Genomic DNA, 24,167 nt, shown 5'->3' with positions numbered 1-24,167 from the left:
TGATTGATTATCAAATTTTGCCCGCCATTTAATTGATAGACTGACAGCAATTTACTGTTAATTTAAGTCTACAAGGTGTTTTAATGAAAAGATTAATGAAGATGATATAAACATTGGACCTAATAAACTCAACTGAATAGAGTGAGTTTGAGGGAAGAAATATACAGATGAGATACAAATAATAAATCAAATATGCTTTATCCTTTTATGATCTCTTGAAACTCTCGGTGTAATAGCTCCTGAACTTGAGGCTTCGCCAGACTCGGCTGGTTTTCGTTTTGACAAGATAGCATTAATTTTTTGCAGATCGCGATCAATTTTAGCCTTTTCATCTTTCTTGGTTGGAATTCTTCTAGTCTTTCTTCCATCTGCCATTTTTACTCCATATTGGAAAGCAGCTTTAGGCAAGGCTTCTTTTTTACTCATGTATTCACCATATTCTTCTTGCGTATCAAAATCCCAACGACCAACAGTAGATTTTTTACTACCAACATCCATTTTAGAGAAATCAACTTCATCATCACTGTCCAATATGGCATCATCATTTTCTGGTGCTCCTGGATAACATTCAGCGTAGCTCTCAACTGTCTCTTGATCGAGTTTAGAGCTAAATCTACTAATATGTTTGGATTCCAATACAGATGTTGCAGCAGCCATAGCAACAGATAGACTAGATTTATGATCTTTTGATTCGTATGAAAGGTCTTTAGATTCTTCATTTGCGTCACGTTTGTTAAAGTAAGAATGTTTACTATCATTGCGATGATCATGATGGTCACTATTACTCCTGTCATCTTTTCGTTTACTTGTAGACTTCTTTTCAATAGAAGGGACATAATCACCAATATCTCCATAAATACTGTCGTCGAAATCGGGTCTCTTTTTTTCTTGTTTAACTTTAACGTTCAAGTCATCTCCTGGAGCCACTTTATCTTTCTTCTTTTTCCTTGGAACTCCACCTTGCCGTAGATAAGATATAATTTGAATTAATTTGTTAATGACTATATTATTAGTGCTGAGTTGAGATAAACTATCTGAGTTAGGACAGTCTGCTTTGCTACGTATAATTGTAGTGGGTATATCATCGATAAAGGGATCTTCCAGATCAATCGTGTAAGCCATTCTACCCGGAAGAAATAGTTCGTTTCGATTGCTTAACTTTTCCTCTTTTAACAAAGCAAGAATATTAGCAGCCATTGTTGATTTTGGCATAAAATCTTCTTCTTTAGTATCAGATTCTGATGATCTTCTATTCCTTCCTCGTATTTTGTCTTCGAATGCTTTATCATCCAACTCTTCTTCGTCATCTTCATCATCGTTTTCTACCAATTCAGCTTTAACTTTATGGAGTAAAGCATAATCAAGACCTTTGACAAGATGAGTATGTTTCATATCACCTCCTAAGAATTTTGATTCTTCAATCATTCGTTTACGTCTTTCAGCAGCATCGAAAGTGGATTTGGAATCAGGAGCAACAGCACGATAAGCTGCCATTGATGTTACAGGATCTTCATTTTGGTAATCTGGGTTAGCTCCATCTCGCCGCTCTTTTGCTCGATCACGATATTTCTCAGATAATTTTGATAAAACATCCTCTTCTTGCTTCTTTAAAGCGGCATAAAATTTCTTTTTTTTCTTACGATTTTCATTGTCAGAAACTAATGTCGTTTTACGACCACTTCTAACGGAGGCATGGACATCGGAACGAACAGACGCTGATCCAGAAGAGCCGGCCCTAGGAGTCATCAAAAGCTTTCTGAAATCATCATTGGTTAAAGGATGAGCATCCCTGTTGGATTGTGTTGAACCAGTGTCCAGGTGGGCTGGAGCAATAGGGTTACTTATAGCTTCGAGTTCCATAATCAATCAATTATCATCAGGATCACAATATTAATAAATTAATACAAAAAAAAACAAACAACATTAAATCAAAAAATTTTGGAGTCATATGTTTTTCAATCTTTCAGCTTGTTCAAGTGTGCCCTCTTTTGGTGCAGCGCAACATTTTGAATAATATTTCGTCTTGGTTTTTCAACTTTAATTGTCGAAGTTGAAATTTTTTTGAAACATTTTCAGAATTTGGGGATTCTATGGGTTAATTTTATTCCAGTGCCCTAGTATTCCAGTGTTCCAGTGGCCTGATCTTGTTTATGCTCTCTCAAGGTTAATCAAGGTATGATTTTATTAGTTTATCCTTGCTTAAAATCTTTTTTGTTACTTATACAATCTAATACCAATTATCCAATAATATTACTGTGCTTGTACATAGGTCCTAGAAAATAATGTTAAGTTTGGATTCATCCCAGCAAGACTGTTGGTTGGACAACGGTTAGCTCAATGTATGCACCCAGAGCTTCCAAGTGGAGTACATCTAAAAGCGTTGGAGACATATGATCTCATCTTTAAAATAATTGGACCCGATAGATTGGTCCAAGAATTAAGTATCTACAGCAATGGATTGTTTCCCCTATTAAGTCAAGCCTCTATCAACGTTAAACCTGAGCTTATAAAAATCTATGAGAATCATTTTGTTACTCTGGGAGATAAATTAAAACCTGCTCTTGATGGATTTCTTATTGCTTCTTTACCTGGATTGGAAGAAGGTTCTGATCATTATACAACAACAGATAATCTTCTCAAAAAAGTGTGTGAAGGCGTTGGTAAACATTTTTTCTATGGTGCTCTCTGGAGAGTTATTCTGATCGACTCCAGTGTCCGTTTACCTGCCATTTCATTCATTACTTCTCATTTTGTGAAAAAGAAAAGTTTAGAAGAGCAACTTTATATTAAGGGTACGAGCTTAACCACCTTTCTTCACGGTCTATGTGCATCCCTACTGGATCAAAATGTTCTTGTGCAACGAGCTGTGCTCGACCTTCTTCTAGATTGTTTTCCAATGCACAATCAACAGATTAGCAATTCCGACATGATCAGTATTACAACTGCAGCGATAACCGTCCTTTTAAGGCGAGATATATCACTTAACCGTCGTTTAGACTCTTGGTTATTTGGAGCTGATTCAAGTGGACAAAGTTACCTTGCCAATGCCAATGCCATGAAAGCTTTAAATGAAAAGTTAACTTCGTCTGGTGGAACAATCATTAGTAGCAACTCTGGAAGTAGAAGTAGACGTCGTCGTGAAGCTTATTTCATGGTATATTCCAAAGAGTTCGTCTACAAAACTTTAGTCCTTTGTGTAGGGGTACACACTCATCTAACCGGTACGCACAATGATAACTGCTTTGTTGGTTATTATTTGAGGGAGGTTATTTCATTCTTTGAAAGGATAAATAAATGAAAAAGCAAAAAATCAAATCAAGGCTAAAATATTCATGTGAGATGCGCGTTTGAATCTTTTCACTCATATTTCAATATTTTCTGTCTTTTCAACAATGAAATTGATTCTTGTAGGCTAATCCATTTTTTCATTCTGTCAATATTTTTCCCAACAGAACCCTTCAGATTTAATTCCTTTACCAAACGCCTGGTCTAGTCTTGGAGAAAAATGCAGATAGCAAATCACACCTAGCACATGCAAATGCAAATGTAAAAGCTCGTGTTGAATGACTTTTGCTGATATCTATGAAATATAACGTTTTATCGCTTCATACTTAAACATAATTTTTCTTTTTTTTTCATCAGATCTTTGTACAAGGATATCAAAATGGAAAAGTGTAGCTCAGATATGGTCAGAACTTGTAATTTATTATTAAGCAATTTGAAATTGGATTATCTTTGGCAAAGGCTTTATGATCTCTTGGAAAAAGCATGTAATTTAGTAGAGTCAGGCTCGGTGATACAAGACCAACACCATCAACAAATTGGCAATGTTTCATGATAAAACTAATGATAATACAACAACAATACAAGTAGTGTTCAGTGCTCCTAAAATCCAAGATGTAATGTGATCAAATTTTTAGGTTACATTCATTGGTACATTCATTCGATTATTACAACTTGTATTGATTATTACAATTGTTGATTAAGATGTCTTTCAACCCAGAATAAGGAAGGTTTCAATTTTTCAATCATCATTAAATATATTTAATTTTGCTCAACCAGTCTTGATAAGATCGTTAAAGTCGATAGATCGATCTTTCTTTTTTTCCTCGGTGCTCCACCTTGTCGTAAGTAATTTGTAATTTGAATCAATTTGTTGATGACTATATTATTAATGCTGAGTTCAGAAAGACTATCTGTGTTAGGACAGTCTGCTTTGCTACGTATAATTGTAGTGGGGATATCATCGATGAAGGGATCTTCCAGATCAATCGTGTAAGCCATTCTACCCGGAAGAAATAGTTCATTTCGTTCATTGCTCAACTTTTCCTCTTTTAACAAAGCAAGAATATTAGTCGCCATTGTTGATTTTGGCATGAAATCTTCTTTACTATCAGATTCTGATGACCTTCTATGTCTTCCTCGTATTTTCTCCTCTTCTTCGTCATCATTGTCATCATCTTTTTCTACCAATTCAGCTTTAACTTTATGAAGTAAGGCATAATCAAGACCTTTTACAAGATGAGTATGTTTAATATCACCTCCTAAGAATTTAGATTCTTCAATCATTCGTTTACGTCTTTCAGCAGCATCGAAAGTGGATTTAAAATCAGGGGCAACAGCTCGATAAGCTTCCATTGATTTTACAGGATCCTCATTTTGGTAATCCGGGTTAGCTCCATCTCGCCGCTCTTTTGCTCGATCACGATATTTCTTGGATAATTCTGATAAAACACCCTCTTCTTGCTTCTTTGAAGCGGCATAAAATTTCTTTTTCTTGTTACGGTTTTCATTGTCAGAAACTAATGTCGTTTTACGACCACTTCTAACGGAGGCATGGACATCGGAACGAACAGACGCTGATCCAGAAGAGCCGGCCCTAGGAGTCATCAAAAGCTTTCTGAAATCATCATTGGTTAAAGGATGAGCATCCCTGTTGGATTGTGTTGAACCAGTGTCCAGGTGGGCTGGAGCAATAGGGTTACTTATAGCTTCGAGTTCCATAATCAATCAATTATCATCAGGATCACAATATTAATAAATTAATACAAAAAAAACAAACAACATTAAATCAAAAAATTTTGGAGTCATATGTTTTTCAATCTTTCAGCTTGTTCAAGTGTGCCCTCTACTGGTTTAGCGCAACATTTTGAATAATGTTTCGTCTTGGTTTTTAACTGCAATTGTCGAAGTTGAAAATCTTTTTGAAACATTTTCAGAATTCGGGGATTCTATGGGTTAAGTTTAATCAAGATCTGAAGTATGGTCCATATCGTAAAACTTTCAAACAATTTAATTGCCAACAATTACAATAATTTTGTAATCTTACATCAGATAATTGTAGATATCTCTCACCTGGTATCAAGTACTCTAAACTATCTGATACTCTTCTCAATAAACTGTTTTCTAGCCATTTTTCTGTTAAACTCACCACAATTAACCATGAATCTGTTCAATGATGAAAACTATTTTACTAATTATTTAACTGATTAATTATCCAACGACTTAGCCCTTTGTTTATTTTATTTTGTTCATCATCACAACTTACATCAACATCTTTATTTACAACAATTGATACTTTGTTTTTCCTGTATTCAAACCTATCTCTTTTTTTATTTATCATTTTGCCTTGATTCCAATTTATCTCTCTATTGAACTGTTAATCTCTTTTTGGCTTTTTGTTTGTTTATTTCTACTTAGTCCTTCTCCTTGGGTCCCTTCTGTCTCATCTCTTTTGTTTATCTTTCTTGTCTTTTGTTTCGTTCTCTGTCAATTTCTTCACAGATTTACTCTCTGTCTGTCTTGTATCCCCTTTCTCTCTTATCCTGTCTACATTCTTCTTACCACGTCTTTTATTAGTATTGGGTTTAGATTGCTCATCATTCAAGTTGTTGTTGATTAAATGATGTCGAAAAATGTGTTTCACGAGGAAAGAGAGTTAATCAATGATCCCAAATACAGAAGTTTCGCTCAAAATATTGACAAAGCTTTGAAAGCTTTCGAAGGAACCAGTCGTTGGCCTGATCTTGTTTATGCTCTCTCAAGGTTAATCAAGGTATGATTATATTAGTTTATCCTTGCTTAAAATCTTTTTGTTAATTATTTAATCTAATACCAATTATCCAATAATATTACTGTGCTCGTACATAGGTCCTAGAAAATAATGTTAAGTTTGGATTCATCCCAGCAAGACTGTTGGTTGGACAACGGTTAGCTCAATGTATGCATCCAGAGCTTCCAAGTGGAGTACATCTAAAAGCGTTGGAGACATATGATCTCATCTTTAAAATAATTGGACCCGATAGATTGGTCCAAGAATTAAGTATCTACAGCAATGGATTGTTTCCCCTATTAAGTCAAGCCTCTATCAACGTTAAACCTGAGCTTATAAAAATCTATGAGAATCATTTTGTTACTCTGGGAGATAAATTAAAACCTGCTCTTGATGGATTTCTTATTGCTTCTTTACCTGGATTGGAAGAAGGTTCTGATCATTATACAACAACAGATAATCTTCTCAAGAAAGTGTGTGAAGGCGTTGGTAAACATTTTTTCTATGGTGCTCTCTGGAGAGTTATTCTGATCGACTCCAGTGTCCGTTTACCTGCCATTTCATTTATTACTTCTCATTTTGTGAAAAAGAAAAGTTTAGAAGAGCAACTTTATATTAAGGGTACGAGCTTAACCACCTTTCTTCACGGTCTATGTGCATCCCTACTGGATCAAAATGTTCTTGTGCAACGAGCTGTGCTCGACCTTCTTCTAGATTGTTTTCCAATGCACAATCAACAGATTAGCAATTCCGACATGATCAGTATTACAACTGCAGCGATAACCGTCCTTTTAAGGCGAGATATATCACTTAACCGTCGTTTAGACTCTTGGTTATTTGGAGCTGATTCAAGTGGACAAAGTTACCTTGCCAATGCCAATGCCATGAAAGCTTTAAATGAAAAGTTAACTTCGTCTGGTGGAACAATCATTAGTAGCAACTCTGGAAGTAGAAGTAGACGTCGTCGTGAAGCATATTTCATGGTATATTCCAAAGAGTTCGTCTACAAAGCTTTAGTCCTTTGTTTAGGGGTAAGTTATTCGGGTATATTCACACCATGTCCTTTTCGCAATAAAATACGAAAAGACGTTGAATTGATTCAATGCTCATCTCTAATTAGTATTAATTTATACTTTTTTGTGTTTTGTTTTATGGAGCTGAACAAAAATGGAAAGGGAGAGAGAAGAAAGAGAATTAGTTAACTAGAGGAAACGATATGAAGTATTAAAGGTCGAGATTAATATAAGAACAGGTTTCTCTTTTTCAGGCAATGTTTTGCTTTTGTGTTGACATTGCTTGCATAATTAGATCAAAGTGATTATCTGAGAACAAGTATTGTTAAATGTTAGCTTTGTTGATTACGAAGCGAGAGAAAGGAAAAGAATTAAAATAGTTAGAAAAAAGGTAGCCACATTTAAACAGCTCATGTATGCGGAAGACAATCCAGTTCTTTCCTTTCTCAAGATTCTTATGCTCTCTTTTTTTTGTATCATTTTTTTGTTCTTCTACTGTCATGTATTCAACATTGCACCTACACTCATCTAACCGGTACACACAATGATAACTGCTTTGGTGGTTATTATTTGAGGGAGGTTATTTCATTCTTTGAAAGGATAAATAAATGAAAAAGCAAAAAATTAAATCAAGGCTAAAATATTCATGTGAGATGCGCATTTGAATCTTTTCACTCATATTTCAATATTTTCTGTCTTTTCAACAATGAAATTGATTCTTGTAGGTTAATCCATTTTTTATTCTGTCAATATTTTTCCCAACAGAACCCTTCAGATTTAATTCCTTTACCAAACGCCTGGTCTAGTCTTGGAGAAAAATGGAGCTACTCACTCTTGATTTGTCTTCTCAATAATGAAGACATAAGCAAACCTATCCTAGATGATCTTTGCATCGATATTTTTAGGTACGTGGTCATTGAAATATTTGATTTATCTAGTTCAAAAATGATTCAACATTAACAATAGATATGATGTATTGCATCGAAAGAAATAAATCTATGATAGATAGATTAGTAAATTGATGAGTAATTTTTCATGTAAAAGCTCGTGTTGAATGACTTTTGCTGATATCTATGAAATATAACGTTTTATCGCTTCATACTTTAAGCATAATTTTTCTTTTTTTCGTCAGATCTTTGTACAAGGATATCAAAATGGAAAAGTGTAGCTCAGATATGGTCAGAACATGTAATTTATTATTAAGCAATTTGAAATTGGATTATCTTTGGCAAAGGCTTTATGATCTCTTGGAAAAAGCATGTAATTTAGTAGAGTCAGGCTCGGTGATTCGAGATGGGTTAAGTGCAACTGATTACCCTCAACCAGTAGGTACATCAAACATAAAGATAATAGAAATATTGTCTCTGATGGATTTCATGGTTGATGCAACTTCCAATGATCCGGAGACAGCTTCCAAATGTTATCAAGATGCCTTACTTTTTATTCTTGATCGATCCATTAAATGTTGTTATTTATTTAAACCTGGAGAAATGGACATGGCTATTAATCTGTGTTCTAAACTTGCTACAAAAATTCAGCCCACACCACAAGTTGAACGCTCAAAGACACCAGCAAAAGAACGTGATAGTCTAGCTGATATCAAAGAGGAAACTGAAAGTTTATGTGCTAGTGAAGTAACTCTTAAAATGGATGACATTGGATTAAGTTCAACACCAGCAACAACACCAAGTTCAGCTGAGCCATCATTACTTGGTTCAACTTTAGCATTATCTCCCGCAGCAATTGAAAGTGATGATAATCGATCATATACCGATAAATTAATAGCTAAAGTTGCCAATTTTTTTGATGTTTTTGTAAGAACTCGCTTAATTGAAAATGAATCTATTCTGCAAACCTGTTTTGAACAATTTTTACTTTCCAACCCAGACCGCTTTGATGGAGTAAATTCATCAAATGGAGTCTCGTCAACTCCTTCACCACCTTCAAATTTAATTTTAAATCTAAATGCATCTATGATTCCTGTCTATATTAATTTATGTCAACTCTTGGTAAAAGCAGCACTCATACAAAAAGTGGGCGATGAACTTTTGCTCAATGGTCTTATGAATGGCTTTGATCTGAGAGATGATGACTACAAGAAGGGAAATTTTCTATCAGAATGGACAAAAGAGCTGCTTGTTCTTTCCATATTTACTCGAAAATCAAACGTCAAGGTTAAATACACTTCGATTTCAACCTTTCTCGATCTTGTGTCTATTCTTAAATCACAACTAATGGATATTCCTTTACCTCCGAATTTGGCCAATTTTACACCATCAAGTTCACCTGTTCTTGATTTTAATAATAGTGAAACACTTAACAGAGTTATTTGCTCGGGATTGTGCATTGAAAAATTTTTATCTGGTGATCAGTTAAACTTTATTTACAATTCAACTGATTATTTTATAAAGGTTACTCAAGAACTTTGGGACAATTTAAGCGATGAATTTAGTGAGCTACACCTTGAGACTGCAATATTACTCCAACAAGTTCATAATTTAGCAGCTGATTCTTCAGTTTGTGAAAGTGTAATATGTTTTGCTATGGCATCTTCAGATGAAATTGTTTCTTATGAGGCGAGACGAAAATTTTGTACACTTTTCTCAATCACAAGAGACCTTAGACAAAAATCAAGTTTATATGCAAGTATGAGAGAGTTTGATAGACCTCTCTTCTTTATGTTGGACAGTTTAACACACAAATTGGATGCACACAATGCCCAAGCCTTTGATTGGTTAAATCAATGTCTCAAGTATGGTGATGTTGCAAGAATTTTAGAGCCATTAATGTTCATTCTTCTTCATCCCGACACCAATCGAGTTTCCGTGCAACATGTAAATATTCATCAACCCAGTGATCCAAGTGGTACAACTGAACAAAATGTAACTGGACGATCCGATGAGGCAGATAATGCAGCTATAGCCGCAGCCGAAGCCAAAATATATGCAATCAGCAGTACCGGTGGCAATTTAATTTATCATGTTAATCCAGAGGGTAAAAAGAGATTCACTTCGGCAGCATCAACATCGTCTAACAAGGTTCTTGCCCTTACAAGTCAAAATACTTCTCAAACATCTTCATCCAAATCTTCACAAGTTACCGGTAAATGGGTTACACAGAAATGCAATTTACCTGACTATGAGGTTCCTTTTTCCTGTGATCAAAGTAACAACAGTGGTAAACATTTATCAATCAACATGTTCCTAAATCCATTTGGATCATTGTCATCATTAACCAGTGAAGTTCTCGAATCAATAGATAACAATCCAGTTAGTCTAATATCAGTTGTACCAACTTCAGAGTCATCAATGAGCAACAACAATCTAAATATAATAAACAACAATAACAACAACAACACCATTAATAGCAAAAAATCTGATCAAAGGTGGACTTTAATTAAATCCAATGAAGATATTAGGCGAACTCCAACGCCAACACCAACTCCTATTTCAACGCCAATACCATCAAGAGCGAGTAAAATATCAATGGAAGAACCCTCTGAAACCTCATCTGATTCAGAAATCATTGCCAATCTTATGGATGAGTTGATTGATAATGTAGTCTCTCGTGTTGAAGATGGAGATGATGAAAGTCAATCATCTTCCTCTGAAACAACAACACGACAAACTATATCAGAATCCGTTAGCTTGACGAGTTGGCTAAAACCCATCTCTGTGAATCATCTTCATTCGCACATACTTCTTTATACTCAAGTTTATGACTCTAGACGTACACTTTACGCACTCACAACTTTATGGAATATAATTTTAGCCGAACCACAAATGGTACTGTTCAAAATGGCAACAACGAGTATCAGTAATCGCCTTGGAACTCGTTCCCATGAGCTTCAGTTGTTATGTGCACGTCATCGTAAATCAATCTTGGGACGAAGTTTTTACGGTGATGTTGACACGGAATCAGTCACAGCTTTCAGAAGTTCCTCTTTCCTAGAGGTAATTGTCACAACGTGTCTTTATTATATAAGAAGTTTTTATCCATGTTTACCTCAATCAAGACTTAATGAAGATGAAATTCAAGGAAATCAAAAAGTTCGCATTCTTTCATGTGAAATATTACGATTAATTTTTAGTGAATTGGTTACAGCCATTAAAAGGATACCTAATCTTTCTAGTTACCTTAATGATATGCTGATGCGATGTAAATCACAAAAAGTAATTTTACATGGAGTTGTTTCAAGTGTTTACAACTTTCAACAAAAAAGTGAATTGAAAGGAAATTCTGGACAAAAATCTGGTAAAGATCGAGCTGATGAAGATACTTTTCCAGATACAATTGTTGAATTTAACGAGAAAATGGGCTCTTCAGGATTCCAAGAAGATATGCAAAAAAGTATTCTTAAATTATTGGAACAGTTAATCATTTTAGAGCACAAAGTTTCACCAGTTACATCGCAAGCAGAGAAAGACCTTCCTACCCATAACCGTAAAGAAAGTGATTCTAGAGCAGCACGTATTCGCTTCCAACCACAAATGTCTGCTTTAAAATATTGTCCAAACATTTTAATTCCTTCACAATCAATGTTTCTATCTGCCATCCAAACGGCCCTCCAACAAACCCATAAAGCCAATTTACACTCTAATTGGTTATCATTGGTTGAGGCTACACTTCCCTTTGCTGGACGCTCATTAACCCGTTTGGTTGTGTGTGTAATCAGTCAATTGTGTCATAATTTAGAAAGTATAGCACAAAAGATTGAAAATTTCAGCGACCCAACTGCAACAATAACCTCAATCATACCTCCTACTGGAACAACAAATTCCTCATCTTCATCAACATCAAATGAAGATAATATGATTCCAATGCCACCTAATTATCTGACAATCATTTTGAAAAGCCTGTCAACTCTTTGTCATTATTGTCTCCTTGATACATCCAATACAGTTTCAAATACAATGACTACACTTCCTCAACCCTCAAATATCTCACCTAATCCAACATCAACCACAGCTACAACCTCTACTGGTCCTTTACAAGTTTTATCAAGTTTTCTCAATGTATTCACTGGAGTTGAGGGTATTTCAGATCTCAATCAAAATCGAGAAAACTCTTCCAATAGTTCAGGTGATCCTTTACTCTCTTCTAGAAGAACTGTTCTCAGTCATTTACCAAGAATCTTAGGTGGTATCTTAGCAATATGGAGAGTAATTACTAAAGCTGAAGAATCTGATAAAGATTATGATTCAGGAAATGGAAGAGGTGAAGGAACCGGTTGGCAAATAATGGGAACTCCAAAAGATGTTAAGAAAAATATTCTCAGCTTCTTAAGTCCAATCTCATTACTACATGGGAACAACTTTATGTCCTCTGTTGCTACTGTTTGGTATGATTTACGTGATACAAAAAATATTTCAGACAAAAAAAGTGTAATCCCACCATGTAGTGCTAAACAAACACTACTTGTTGATTTAATTGCTGCCGTTAGAGTACTACCAATGGAATCTGTCCTTCAAACGGTTCGCCATGTTATCAAACAACCACCTCACTCTGTTCAATCTCGTAAGAAGCGTATTCCCTTGGAAGTTAGCATGTTACAATTTCTGCTGGCATATATTAAAGTTTTCCCTGGAAGTCAATTGTTAGAATGTTGGAAATCATTATTAGCACTGTTGAGAGATGGCCTTCAAATATCTGCATCGTCACCATTGGCTCAATTCCATCTTCTTGCAATACTTCATGAATTTGTTCAGGCTGCTCCTCTTTTCGAAGATCGTAAAGATCAAAAAGATCTTCAAGAAGTAGCCCAAAAATTGGTTGAAGCTTGTACAAATGTGGCTGCTGCTCGACTTTCACAAACCAAATGGCTTCGTAAAAATCTAGAAGTTCGACCTGGTCCTCAGCAAGATGATGTCGATGAAGAAAATGATTACACTGATTATCGAGAACCATCTTCTTTGAAGGTTGATGCATCTCCGAATAGTTTGACTCTTGATTCTTCAATAAATCCAGATAGTGATACATTCCTAGCTCGTTACAGTGTCCAAGCGTTAAATGCTCTTGCTCAGGTTTGTCATTTGCAGTTATATTTTTTTAATTTCATTCTAACCTTTTTCATTTTTTTGTTTCTGTTAAAAATCATTTGCATAATTTAATCAATTTAATCTCATTTCTATCTTTTACTTTTGTATAATTTTATTTACAGTTTGTCGCACCAGTTCTTGATGTTGTATACGTTAGCGAAGAGAAAGAAAAGGTTGTTCCTCTTGTCAGTAACATTATTGGTTATGTTACACCTTATCTTAGAAATCACAGGTAAATCTTGAGAATGATACATTCCATGAAGATATTTCATCAACATTATTCTTTAAACAATTACATTAACTCATTCGTTTTTTTTTCTTCGCCATCTGCTTTTTTCTTTTCACAAATCATTTCACAGTAAAAACAATATACCAAGCTTCAGAGCTTGTTCACATCTTTTGTCAAGCATATCTGGATACCAATATTCCCGGAAAGCGTGGCGAAAAGATGCTCTTGAACTTCTTCTTGATCCTGCTTTTTTCCAAATCGAACCATACTGTCTTAAATATTGGAAAACAATTGTGGATCACTTGATGACCCATGATAAAACTTCATTCAGAGATTTTCTTATCCGAATGTCTGTCAATCAATCCGGATCGTTGAAAATTTTTTCATCTAAAGATCAAGAAACTGAATTACGGGCCCAATTGGCCAAACGATTAGCTTTTATCCTGTTTTGTAGCGAAAAAGATCAATACCAAAGATACATGCCAGAGATACAAGGTAACTCTTCACTCATTGAATCACACTCTTTCCATGCTCATCCTTTTCATCATCAGTCAACTTATATCAACTCATACAAAATGCCTAGCTTTTTCATCTCGATACTTTACTCTTCAAATTTAGGGTTAATATGGCTAAAAGTTATATTGTCATCACTTTCAATGGTCCTTTTTGAAAATTATCATCAGATGAATTCATATCCGTCAATTCATGCTTCTCATTCATTTTTTACTTACTCAAGGGCGCCAAAGTTACCTTAACTGTTACACCTTTTTTCGCAGTTAGCTGTAATTAAACGTCTCTCGTCCTTGATTGCTTTTCTAACACAAGTACATTTATGCACATTTACTTAACATTTACTCAACATTCAAAATATTTAACCTTGTCCACTAGTCCAATCGATGTACACACTTGCTCAAAAATTTGATTTTTTCAAATTTTTTCCTTCGCCTTTTCACTTTAACTATTAGATTTCATCGTTATAACAAGCTCGTTGTTTGTTCTGAATTTTATCATTTCAGTGGCAATTTCGCCTGTTTACTTGAACTAAATTTAGTTTTATTACATATTGTTTTTTGCCTTGTTATATCCATTTATCGAAACCTTTTGTTAACCTATTTTAGGTCTAGTTTTATTCTTGAATCATTAATAGTCGAATGATTATTTTTATATTTACTCTAATCTTAATTATCGATGGATTAATGATTGGAACCAATAATTGATTGCAATATTTATTATCACCAATCATTTCGATTACATGGTGTAATGAAATGTTCAACCTTCATTTCTAACCTCTCATAGATTCCCTCTCCATCTACTTTTTGTTTTATTAATAAAACTTGTTCTTAAAGATTGATATCATTACTTGAAAACAATGCCTCCATATCCGTTGATACAATAATTGATTCAATGGTTAGTGGTAATTTAATCTAAATGATTAGATTAATTTCCTGGTTTTCAGAAGAATTATTATTCATAAATTTGTCAATCTATCAAAAATAACCTTCGATCTATGATAAAGCAATGGAACAAGTAATCAGTAAACAAAACTGATGGTTATATGTATAAAAATATATTTGTGTCTTTTATTATTCTTGAATTTATCACCAACTCTGTTGATAATTTATGCTCATTATGCTTAATTAGTCTGCCATCATTACCTTGCCCTACCTATTCTTTGTTTATTATTGTCTAATCAATTTGCGTGAAACTTCTTAAACTAAATTTTTCTTTTTCTTTTATTTACAGAAAAATTGATTGAAGCACTGAGAGTGAATAGTTCATCTATTCTTCAAGCAAACATTCTGATATGTTTCAGGATACTTATCTCCAGAATGTCATCACATTATCTAACATCATTATGGCCATTCATTTACACTGAAATGGTAATTAAATACAGAGATGCTGCAAAACTTAATTACATTTCTGATTGACAATGGGTTATATAGATTAATAATTGATTCAATGTATATGAGAAGGGAAAGATTCATGTTTTTTATCTTCAATTTCATTATCATGGCTCATGATTCATCAAGACTAAACTGATATAACCCTCAAACCTGTGTTTCAAATCAATCGAAATTTAATCTTCACAGCTTTTTTATTTGCACTTACTAATTATCCTTTTTTGTCTAAATTTTCAGTGTCAAGTTTTCTTGCAAATTGAAGCTGAATTGATGCCGGAAGGAAATGAACTGAGGTAAAATTACAATAATATATTCTGGAACATCTTAGGATTCTAATTATTTCTTTTTTTTCTTTTTCTCCCATCTTTTTCTATGAACATGGCGGATTCATTTTGGACAATTTAACGGATTTTTAAATTTACAGAAAAAATGCAAGGTAAGTTCATTGAAATACTGAAAATTTTGATGTTTAGTTTCAAGTTGAAATTCATTAACTAAAATTATCTTATTTCTTTTCTAGTTTTAGTGGCCTTCTCAGATTATCTGGAACTGAAAATTCATGGATTTTAAATGGTTCAACGATTGGCCAATCACTGCAATCATCTGGTAATTTACAATTGTACCTACAAGCATGTAAATTGCTTGACCTGGCCTTAGCTTTGCCGACTGATTCACTACCTCAATTTCAAATGTATCGCTGGGCCTTTGTACCAAACAGCACCGATGAAACTGATTCACCACTTGATGTAAACATTTCAGAAAGACCTAAATCTGAATCATTTAACGGTATTGAAAGTTATACTGGACAACCACAGCCATCGACTCTTTTTGAACCGTTTGTGATTCGCATTGAGAAACTTATGAGACTTAAGGTATTCTCCTTCTTAAAATTATTATTGTTTATTTGTTTCTAATCATTTTTTTCCTCTTGTTCACCATTTTAGGGATCAAAGCCTGAAAGATTACTGGCTCGTCCAAAATGCCCTCTTATCAACCTTACGAGTATTAACACCATTTTTGATCTCTATCCATTTTTTTACACCTTGAGTTTTCCAAATGAAACTGATGATGTTCCGTTTGTTCGGGACTCCAAAGATGAAGGAGACAAAGTTGATACTGCTTCGATTTGTCCTAGTATCATGGAAAGCTTGGAAGATGTCAATATGTTTGACAAGACATTTGAAATGGACTTTCTTGAATCAGTGCCAAGCATCTAAAATTATGACATTCCTCTTTTGGCCCATATTTTTCTTCGTTCTCATGTTAACTCTTCACTTCACTTCAATTTATCTCTTTTTTCCTTCTCTTTCCGACAAAAGTGCCTCAAAAGTGTTTGGGTTTACATATAATAATTTAACAAAAATATTATTATTATTACTATTATTATATTATATTATATAATTATGATATTAATGAAGATGCTAATGATGTACATTAAACTATCAAAGACCATCAAATATACAAAAAAAAGTGACAGCAAATCATAAAAATACACACAAATCATCTCTGTTGAATAGTCAAACAAGTTTTTTATTTTTCTGGTAAAAATGAAAACAAGTAAAACTAAAATGATTAAACCTTCTTATGTAAAGTCGTTAGTTATTATTGGCAAAGTTTAATTAAATTATATTGTACTGACTAAATTGTCTTTATTCGTTTATTCAATTTTATACTAGAGTCAACGTCTTTGTAAATTAAATGATTAACCATGATTTTCATATTTAATGTTAAATCTAATATAATAAGACACCGATTTTCAAATATCATTTCCTTATTTTGCATCAAATCTTGAAATGGTTTTGATTAAACAATGAATTGAAATTGTAAATTGACCTCAAAAATATTTAAATTTTAATCCCGTTCAAGCTTTTGATTTGTTTTTTGTCATAAAAAGATGTTTTGTTTGAGTCTTAAATAAAATTGTAAAAATTGAAACATTGAAATGAAAGTTGGGCTATGGTGGTGGGTGGGTTGATTGGTTGGTACAAAAATCAATGACATAAAATGTGATGGCAAATTAAGATCCCGGAGGTGAATTAATATCAGCTGAGTTTCGTATTGAAATCAAAGCAAAAATTTGTAGACAAATTATTCATTGGAAACAAATTCTCAGCAAAATTCAAGCTAAACTGTTGTTGGTGGTTCTTAGTCATGTTCATAAATATCCCGGGAGATCAAGTCCATGAACTGGCTTTTCAATCGTTTGTTTCATTTTTGTTTATATATATATATATTTATATAAATGCATTTCTAAATCAATTTGATGATTTTGTTGTTAAACGTTGTTGTTGTTGTTGTTGTGTTTGTATTATCGCTTTCCTAAAGTCTAGTTTTTGTAAGTATTTGAAGGTTGATTGGCTGATGAGGAAGATGAAACGGAAGATGAAGAGGGAACAATGGATCCTGAGGATGGGACAGGTTTAAAGTTTGAACTGGATGATCGTTGGTAAGGTGATCCAGAGGCTGGATAAGATGAAGATGATCCGTACGTTGAGGCTGGAGCTGCTGATGGATAAGTGTTGGAAGCAGCGGCTTGGTATGGAATGGAACCGGAAGATGAACCATATGATGAAGATGGACTGGCACCACTGGAAGGTGAATTGTAAGAAGAGACTAAACCTGATGAATAAGGTGAACCAGATGAACCTGAACTAGAGCCAGATGACCAGGCATAATTGGTTCCTCCGGGTGAACCCAAGGATGAGGTTAAACCAGAAGAGCCTGAAGGTGAACCAGAGGAACCAGGTCCAGACCATTGTTTGTAATTGGACCAAGATGAGTGGCCAGGTCCTGAACCTGAACCTGATCCGGAGCCAGGATAATTAGGGAAGACAACAGGTCGATAACCTGATGCGGCAGCAGTTAAAAAGTTTGGAGATGACCCATAACCTGAAGGAAGTCCGGAGGAAGCACCAAGAGATGAGAAACCAAATGGTGGTGGCTGCCTGAATGCGTATGAATAACTTGATCCACTGGCCATGTAAGGTGAACCAGTCTCTCTTCTGGGCAAAAGCAATATCATATCAGATTAATCTGATTTCATTAAGGCAACTTTATCAAAAAAGAAATGTTCATTGAAAGGCATTTTTCTTCTTCTTCTTTTTCTTTATCCTCTTCATCTTCATCTTGTTTGCTAGTTTCAACTATTAAAAATTTTGAAATTTGACTCAATAATTACTTAAGGGCATTGTAAATGTAAAATGTTTAATTTTACATTCTTTTCCGGTTCCATGTAATTAACTCAACTGTAAATGAAGTTTTTCCACCAGGCTTGTATTGCACTGAACCAGCAACACTTATTAATTAAATTTAATTTGCTTTTCTACTTGATTACTGTTATTAACTGTCTTCATTTGGATGGAAAGGGTAAGAGTAGAAAGAGTCTAAAAAGATGCTTTTCTTTGAAAGATAATGTTGGTGTAGAGTGAAAAAGAAAAGGTTAGGTTTACCTGAAGAAGATTGAGTTCATCAAATTTCGTAGTCTACTTGTCAATGAATTTCTACGGCCTCCTTGTGGGCTTCGTAAAAAAGACATGATGGACGATCCAGAAGGACCAGAGGGTGGTGATGAAGGTTCATAACCTGAAGCGTAAAGTGAGTTAAGATTGTAAGGATAAACTGGTGATCCTCCGGTTGAACCGACAGCCGCTGATGGAGCTTGTCTTGCCTCTGGTCCTGCCGGTATGGGACCGGTGGGAAGTGCTGATACGGTGGATACTGCTGCGGTTGGACTTGTTGCTACTAATTCAGGTTTGGGTGATTCTATTGATACTACAGTGGCAATCACTGAAGCGACGATCCAAAAAACCTAAATTTGGACAAGAGAGTGAAAATGGTGGAAACATACACAAAAAAAAGGTTAATTTCATTTGTTTATTTCAATCATTTAAATGAAAAGAAACAATTTCAATCTCAAGGTTAATAGGTCAAGATATTCATTATTAAAATATAAAATTGATCCAAGGATAGGAAATGTAGTAAATTAAGCATCTAAATAGCAATCAATTAAACCAGTAAATGTATACCAGCAATAAATGGTAACCAGTTAATTGTTTTTATATTGAACAAAACAAGATCTTCTGGTTTCTTTTTTTTCTGGTCTTTTTTTGTTTTCCAATTGAATTTTAAATTAAAGTGAGGTTGGCATAAAAAAAAGGTTAACAATTACAGTTAATGATAAAATCATTTAGATGAAGATTTAATCATGTAAATTGAACGTTTACAAGGCGTTTGAATGTTGGTTAAACTTGAGAAGCTGAGAAACTTGAAACTATGAAAAATTGGCTGAAAATGAAAAGACTCCAGTTGAATGTTAAAGATGAACAAATATACAATTACACAACTGATTGATTTGATTATTGTTCATTACTCAATTATCTTTATCGGCTCGACCACACAAACACTCATGGTAATGCAAAAATAGAGTTACTAATTTTGTGAGCAAAAATCGATTACTTAGTTAATCATTAAACTGTGACAATGCGACTGAAACAAGAAAACGTTGAATTTTCCTTTTTTTCAAGTTGAAGAAAAAAATTAGTACAGTTAAAGTGTTTCAATAAACGGAAGAAGATATCGAAAGATGATGTGGTGACAATAATAAACTTGATGCTTCAAGTAACACGACATTTTTTTCTGTTCAATTGGGAACAGATAACATTGAATACGAATCAAGTATCAGTTGATCCCGTCTTATAAACTGGTCCACATAAAGATCAGTAAACAGTTAATCATTGACTAATTTTTTCCTCTTTTTCAAGCTACCAAAGTGAAGCGCAAAAGCCATCAAACAAGGATAACCATCTCTCATCTGATTTTGACAAAATGTGATAATTTTGTTGCTGAATTAAAATCTGAAAGTCTATCAGGTCATCGACATTTTAAAAGCATGATTTGCTTTTTATCATCAAGAAAAAAATCCTTTTTTTTGCTATCATTAACTTGTTCGTAACTAAAAAAAGGTAAACTTGATAAACATCATTTGTAAGGTCATGAGTTGAGGTAATGATAATGAAAGATGATGAAAAGGTGAGACTTTTGTCTGATTGGATTTTCCCATGTTGAGAGATTAAAGTTGAAAGGTGAAGATGAGTGAATGTGCGATTGCAGTGAAATAATGAAATAAATGTTGAACCAAGTTGGACCATTATCATGTTAATAGCAATAATTGCAAGTAAATTGGCTTTGTGATCATGTCATTTCATCTTGAATTGAGGATGAAAAGGATGACTGATGACTGAACGATCAAGGCTATTTTTCCCAATGAAGTTGACCCATTCAAAATCATGATCTGACCATCATCTTTTACTTGTAATTTTCATCACGAACAAGGTAAACAGTTATAAATTATTTTCCTCTTTTTTTTGCTGGTTTTGTTTTGTTTTCATTCATCAACAAGCTAACAGTAAACTTACCTTACAATCCTTTCTTTTTATATTACAAAGAGCAAGGTAAAATAAGGTCATTGAAATGTAATTATTAGAATTGGCTTTGCGCTTGTTTTTAGTAAATCACAATCATTAATAGATGGTAAAGGTTTTTTTTCTGACTGTACCTGACTTACTGACCACTTAAAACAATAACAACTCATAGACTCAATTGGCAACACTAATATTAATAGGTTTTGAGACAAAACATGTTTTCAGGTTATTTGTTTGTTTGCTTGTGTTGACTCGTCAATCATCATCATCATCTTTTACTGTTGATTGTTGATGTTGAAGTTTCACACATGATAAATGATTTAAAATCAACAGCAAATGATGATGTTTACCGATCATTTCATTACAAGCCTTTTATTTGGCAAAAATTGACACAAAAACAATTGCCTGTTAGATCCGTTTGTTTGACTAAACAGAAATGAAGAGAAGCAAAAAAAAGATTGACTTCAATTGAACAATACTGATCATGATACTTCTATTGCTGATCATTTCTCAATAATTTCATCCAAATCTGACCTTAAAATGTTCAACATTTAAATTATAATAAAGTGATCTTTTGATTCTTTCAGGAAAACTTTAACTCAAAATATTACATCAAGAGTTGATTTCACCAAATGAAAATCAGTTACAGCAATGCCTCTCAATGTGACTCTGGTTAAAGCTTCATTTTCAAGTCAAATTTTTTAGACAATGTTTCGTTCGTTGTAACGATTTCATGAATTTCTTAGCAATGAAGCTTGTTTTAATGTTTAATTTTTTGGGTTAAATTAAATCATATCTAGACAATTAGACTGATTCCTTGGTAGCGTTACATTTTGAGGATTACTGTATTTATAAGGATTGTGACCCTTCAAAGGTGGACAGCTCTTGCTGGTAAAAAAGACTAATTTAGGTTTTTTGCTTTTCTTAAGGTTAGTATTAACTTTCCAGGCTAATTGATTGCTTTGTTTCCTGTGAGAAACTCAACAATTAATCAAGGTTAAAATGAAAATTAATTAACACACTTAAGGTAGGAGCAAATTAAGGGTAAGTAAAATGTCCAGTTTAAAGGTGAATGAAAATTGAATGGCTTTATATCATTACCATCATCTCAACAATCACAGTTCAAAGTAAAGGTTTAATATTGAATTAAATTATATTCTTGATAGTATCAGTAACCTGTTTCAATGAAGATGATGAGAATGATGATGAAGAAGAAGAAAGAAGAAGAAGATGAGGGAAGAAAAGGCTTTCGTGCATCAGAAGTCATAAGCTTATTAATAGTGAATACATGTGAAGAATGTTGAGAAAAATTTGAAAAGGCCGAGTGGGTGAGTGAGAGTAAGATGATGACTGTTGATGATGATAATGTTAATGATGATGATGATGATGATAAGGATGAAAAGAGCCACCAATTAGGTGGATAAATAGTCTGAGCAATTGAATGATGAAAAGGATCCAGGAAGCATCTTAAGAAACATGACATTTGCTTCTCTTTCAAGTTCAATACTAAATATATGCTTTATGTTTAATATAAAGGGCCTCATTTAGAAAGACAAAATCCTGTTACCTGAATTGACCCGAGGCTAGTTGAACAAGAGCACAAAATGGTCAAGTTAATTAATTTAAATTACTGAGTTTCAGAAATTTCTTTCTTCTGAAACAAAAGTCAACTCTAAACTTCAACTGAGAAATGAACACTAAAAGGATTTAAGACTCAAGATTCCAGATTCAAGATTATTGCTATTCTTGAGTCAAGACAAAAGTTAAGATGATTATGATGATGTCTGTGGCGGTAGAAGCTGGTGAAGAGTAAAGAGATTTTTCATTTTATCGATTGAAATTTTCTAGCATTTGATTAGAGAATGGAATAGAGAAAGAAGAGAAATAGTTCCTGGTTTCAGAATTTTTGTTCATCAAAAATTCACAAATTCCTTGAGAAGTCAAGGTTTATCGTTTGTTGTCTCTTTTTTTCATATTCACTTAACACTAGACAGAGAGGATTACGGTTCACAGTTTAACTAAATTATTGATTAATATTGAAGCCGACACCGAGAAGTGTAAACGATGAAACATTGAAACATCAGGAAATGGAAACATGATGATTGAGAGGAAATTGAGATTGAAATTGTTAAAGGTTGAACAAAAAATTAACAACATACCTTTGAAATGTGAAAATTCATTTTTAGTTGTTGTACAAAAAAAATTTGCTTTAATACACTTTAATAATTTAAATACACTGGACTGGTGTAAATCACTGGACAGAATGTAACTTTGATTGTAACCGAATCAAAATAGAAATGATGAAGATAAAAGATGAAGAAATGAAAGAAGAAGATGAAGAGAAAGATGAAGATGAAGATCACCAAAGAAGATGAGAGAGAGAGAGAGAAGAGGGAGAGATTGTATGTTTCAATGGTTCAGGTAAATAGTTTGTTGACTGATTTAAGGAGGCAAAAGGAGAGAAGCATCTTGATGATAAGAGAGGGCAAGAGGGGCCAAGATGAGTCGTTAAACTTGAACTTGGTCTTGTTCAAGATGATAATGATGATCAAGGTAAGTCCTCTTTGCTCATCTTCCTAGTTTTCATTGAGAGAAAAGAAAGAGAACCGTTATTTTTGGTTTGACTGGAAAAGGTAATGAAGAAAAAAAAGGTAAAGAAGAAGATGAAGAAACTGACGAAATTTTTCATCCGGCTTTGGGTCTTGTAGGGAGAAGGGGAAAAAGATGATGAGGAGGATAATAGGAGGAGAGAATGATGATGACGATGAAAATGTTTGAGTTTAAATTTGATTCAATTTAGATTTGAGAAGGAAAAGGAAAACGCAATTGTCCAGATTCTTCAGTTTCACGATTGATCAATTGATCAGAGTTGCTGAATTTCATCATTTTTTTGTCTTTTCTATGGGAAACCTTTTCGTTTGTTTGATTATAGTTGAAGGGTTAAATTGTAGCTTAATCAATCGGTTGTAATTGGAATTGAATTTTGGGTAAAAAAGATTGAAAGATTGGGTAAAATGGTGAAGGTGAAAGGTGTAAGTTGAAAGTGGTAATGGGTTTGGTTGGGAAATAAATTTGGTTTTGTTTTGTTTTCAAACTCAACATTGTTAACCCAATTTTGCTGTTTGTCTTTAGCTTGTAATTATATCAATCAAGAATCAAGAATCAATGTTCTTGCTCATTTCAGTAAATTTTTGAAACCGATCAACCCGATTTGGTTTTCAAGTTACTAATCAAAATGAAAATGCTAGATCAACTGCATTTGAAACTGATGAAAATCAACTTGTAGTGTTACTGTAAATATAAATGGTTATTTTGTCAACTTTAAGGTTTTGCCCAAAATATTGTTGGTTCAACTCTCGGATCTCGTTCGTTCCGAACACTTCATTATCAAAAGTTGATTAAACAAAGTCCACTCAGCTCATTTTCATTTAATTAGATTTTAAAGTTGATTATGAATGAATACTGACTGATAAACTTCATCTTAATTCAAGACAATTTTTTCAACTGATACAAT

General features: G+C 33.7%; 4 protein-coding genes and 1 pseudogene across 10 annotated transcripts; 2 read left to right on the top strand and 3 right to left on the bottom strand.

Annotated features, from left to right (window-relative positions):
- Positions 1-3: 3 nt before the first annotated feature.
- LOC107366109 (protein Red pseudogene) lies at positions 4-1,981 on the bottom strand (annotated as a pseudogene). The gene has a single exon (XR_001569565.3). The product of XR_001569565.3 is annotated as a protein Red pseudogene (transcript).
- A 54-nt stretch (positions 1,982-2,035) lies between these two features.
- On the top strand, positions 2,036-3,857 carry LOC149093789 (protein DOP1A-like). 4 transcript variants are annotated; one of them, XR_016198249.1, is made up of 4 exons: positions 2,036-2,173; positions 2,270-3,221; positions 3,453-3,546; positions 3,643-3,784. XR_016198249.1 is itself a non-coding variant. In XM_089266893.1 (4 exons), the coding sequence occupies exons 2-3, from the start codon at positions 2,342-2,344 to the stop codon at positions 3,513-3,515; spliced, it is 924 nt and encodes a 307-aa protein (XP_089123019.1). In that variant the 5' UTR covers positions 2,036-2,173; positions 2,270-2,341; the 3' UTR covers positions 3,516-3,546; positions 3,643-3,784. The 4 variants fall into 4 exon arrangements, 3 of the variants coding, with proteins under 3 accessions (XP_089123019.1, XP_089123018.1, XP_089123017.1); XM_089266893.1 differs by having other exon boundaries at positions 2,270-3,202; XM_089266892.1 differs by lacking the exon at positions 3,453-3,546 and having other exon boundaries at positions 3,643-3,857.
- An 18-nt stretch (positions 3,858-3,875) lies between these two features.
- On the bottom strand, positions 3,876-5,411 carry LOC107366111 (protein Red-like). The gene has a single exon (XM_015933682.3). The coding sequence runs from the start codon at positions 5,002-5,004 to the stop codon at positions 4,045-4,047; it is 960 nt and encodes a 319-aa protein (XP_015789168.1). The 5' UTR covers positions 5,005-5,411; the 3' UTR covers positions 3,876-4,044.
- Positions 5,390-16,876, top strand: LOC107366108 (protein DOP1A). Its single transcript, XM_015933676.3, has 11 exons — positions 5,390-6,055; positions 6,151-7,083; positions 7,831-7,970; positions 8,198-13,088; positions 13,226-13,335; positions 13,463-13,827; positions 15,076-15,212; positions 15,471-15,526; positions 15,658-15,669; positions 15,754-16,105; positions 16,178-16,876. Exons 1-11 carry the CDS (start codon positions 5,903-5,905, stop codon positions 16,448-16,450), a joined length of 7,422 nt encoding a protein of 2,473 aa, XP_015789162.1. The 5' UTR covers positions 5,390-5,902; the 3' UTR covers positions 16,451-16,876.
- A 185-nt stretch (positions 16,877-17,061) lies between these two features.
- Positions 17,062-22,942, bottom strand: LOC107366110 (uncharacterized). 3 transcript variants are annotated; one of them, XM_015933680.3, is made up of 3 exons: positions 22,813-22,942; positions 18,683-19,041; positions 17,062-18,235 (listed from the first exon to the last, which is right to left on the bottom strand). In XM_015933680.3, the coding sequence occupies exons 1-3, from the start codon at positions 22,831-22,833 to the stop codon at positions 17,560-17,562; spliced, it is 1,056 nt and encodes a 351-aa protein (XP_015789166.1). In that variant the 5' UTR covers positions 22,834-22,942; the 3' UTR covers positions 17,062-17,559. The 3 variants fall into 3 exon arrangements, with proteins under 3 accessions (XP_015789166.1, XP_015789167.1, XP_089123016.1); XM_015933681.3 differs by having other exon boundaries at positions 17,062-18,232; XM_089266890.1 differs by lacking the exon at positions 22,813-22,942 and adding an exon at positions 19,402-19,551.
- Positions 22,943-24,167: the final 1,225 nt, after the last annotated feature.

This window comes from Tetranychus urticae, chromosome 2, assembly GCF_039701765.1.
Source record: "Tetranychus urticae isolate SD_2017Ah chromosome 2, NJAU_TeUrti_SD_1.0, whole genome shotgun sequence".
NCBI classification, from domain to species: domain Eukaryota; kingdom Metazoa; phylum Arthropoda; class Arachnida; order Trombidiformes; family Tetranychidae; genus Tetranychus; species Tetranychus urticae.
This window is presented reverse-complemented; position numbering and strand designations above follow the sequence as displayed.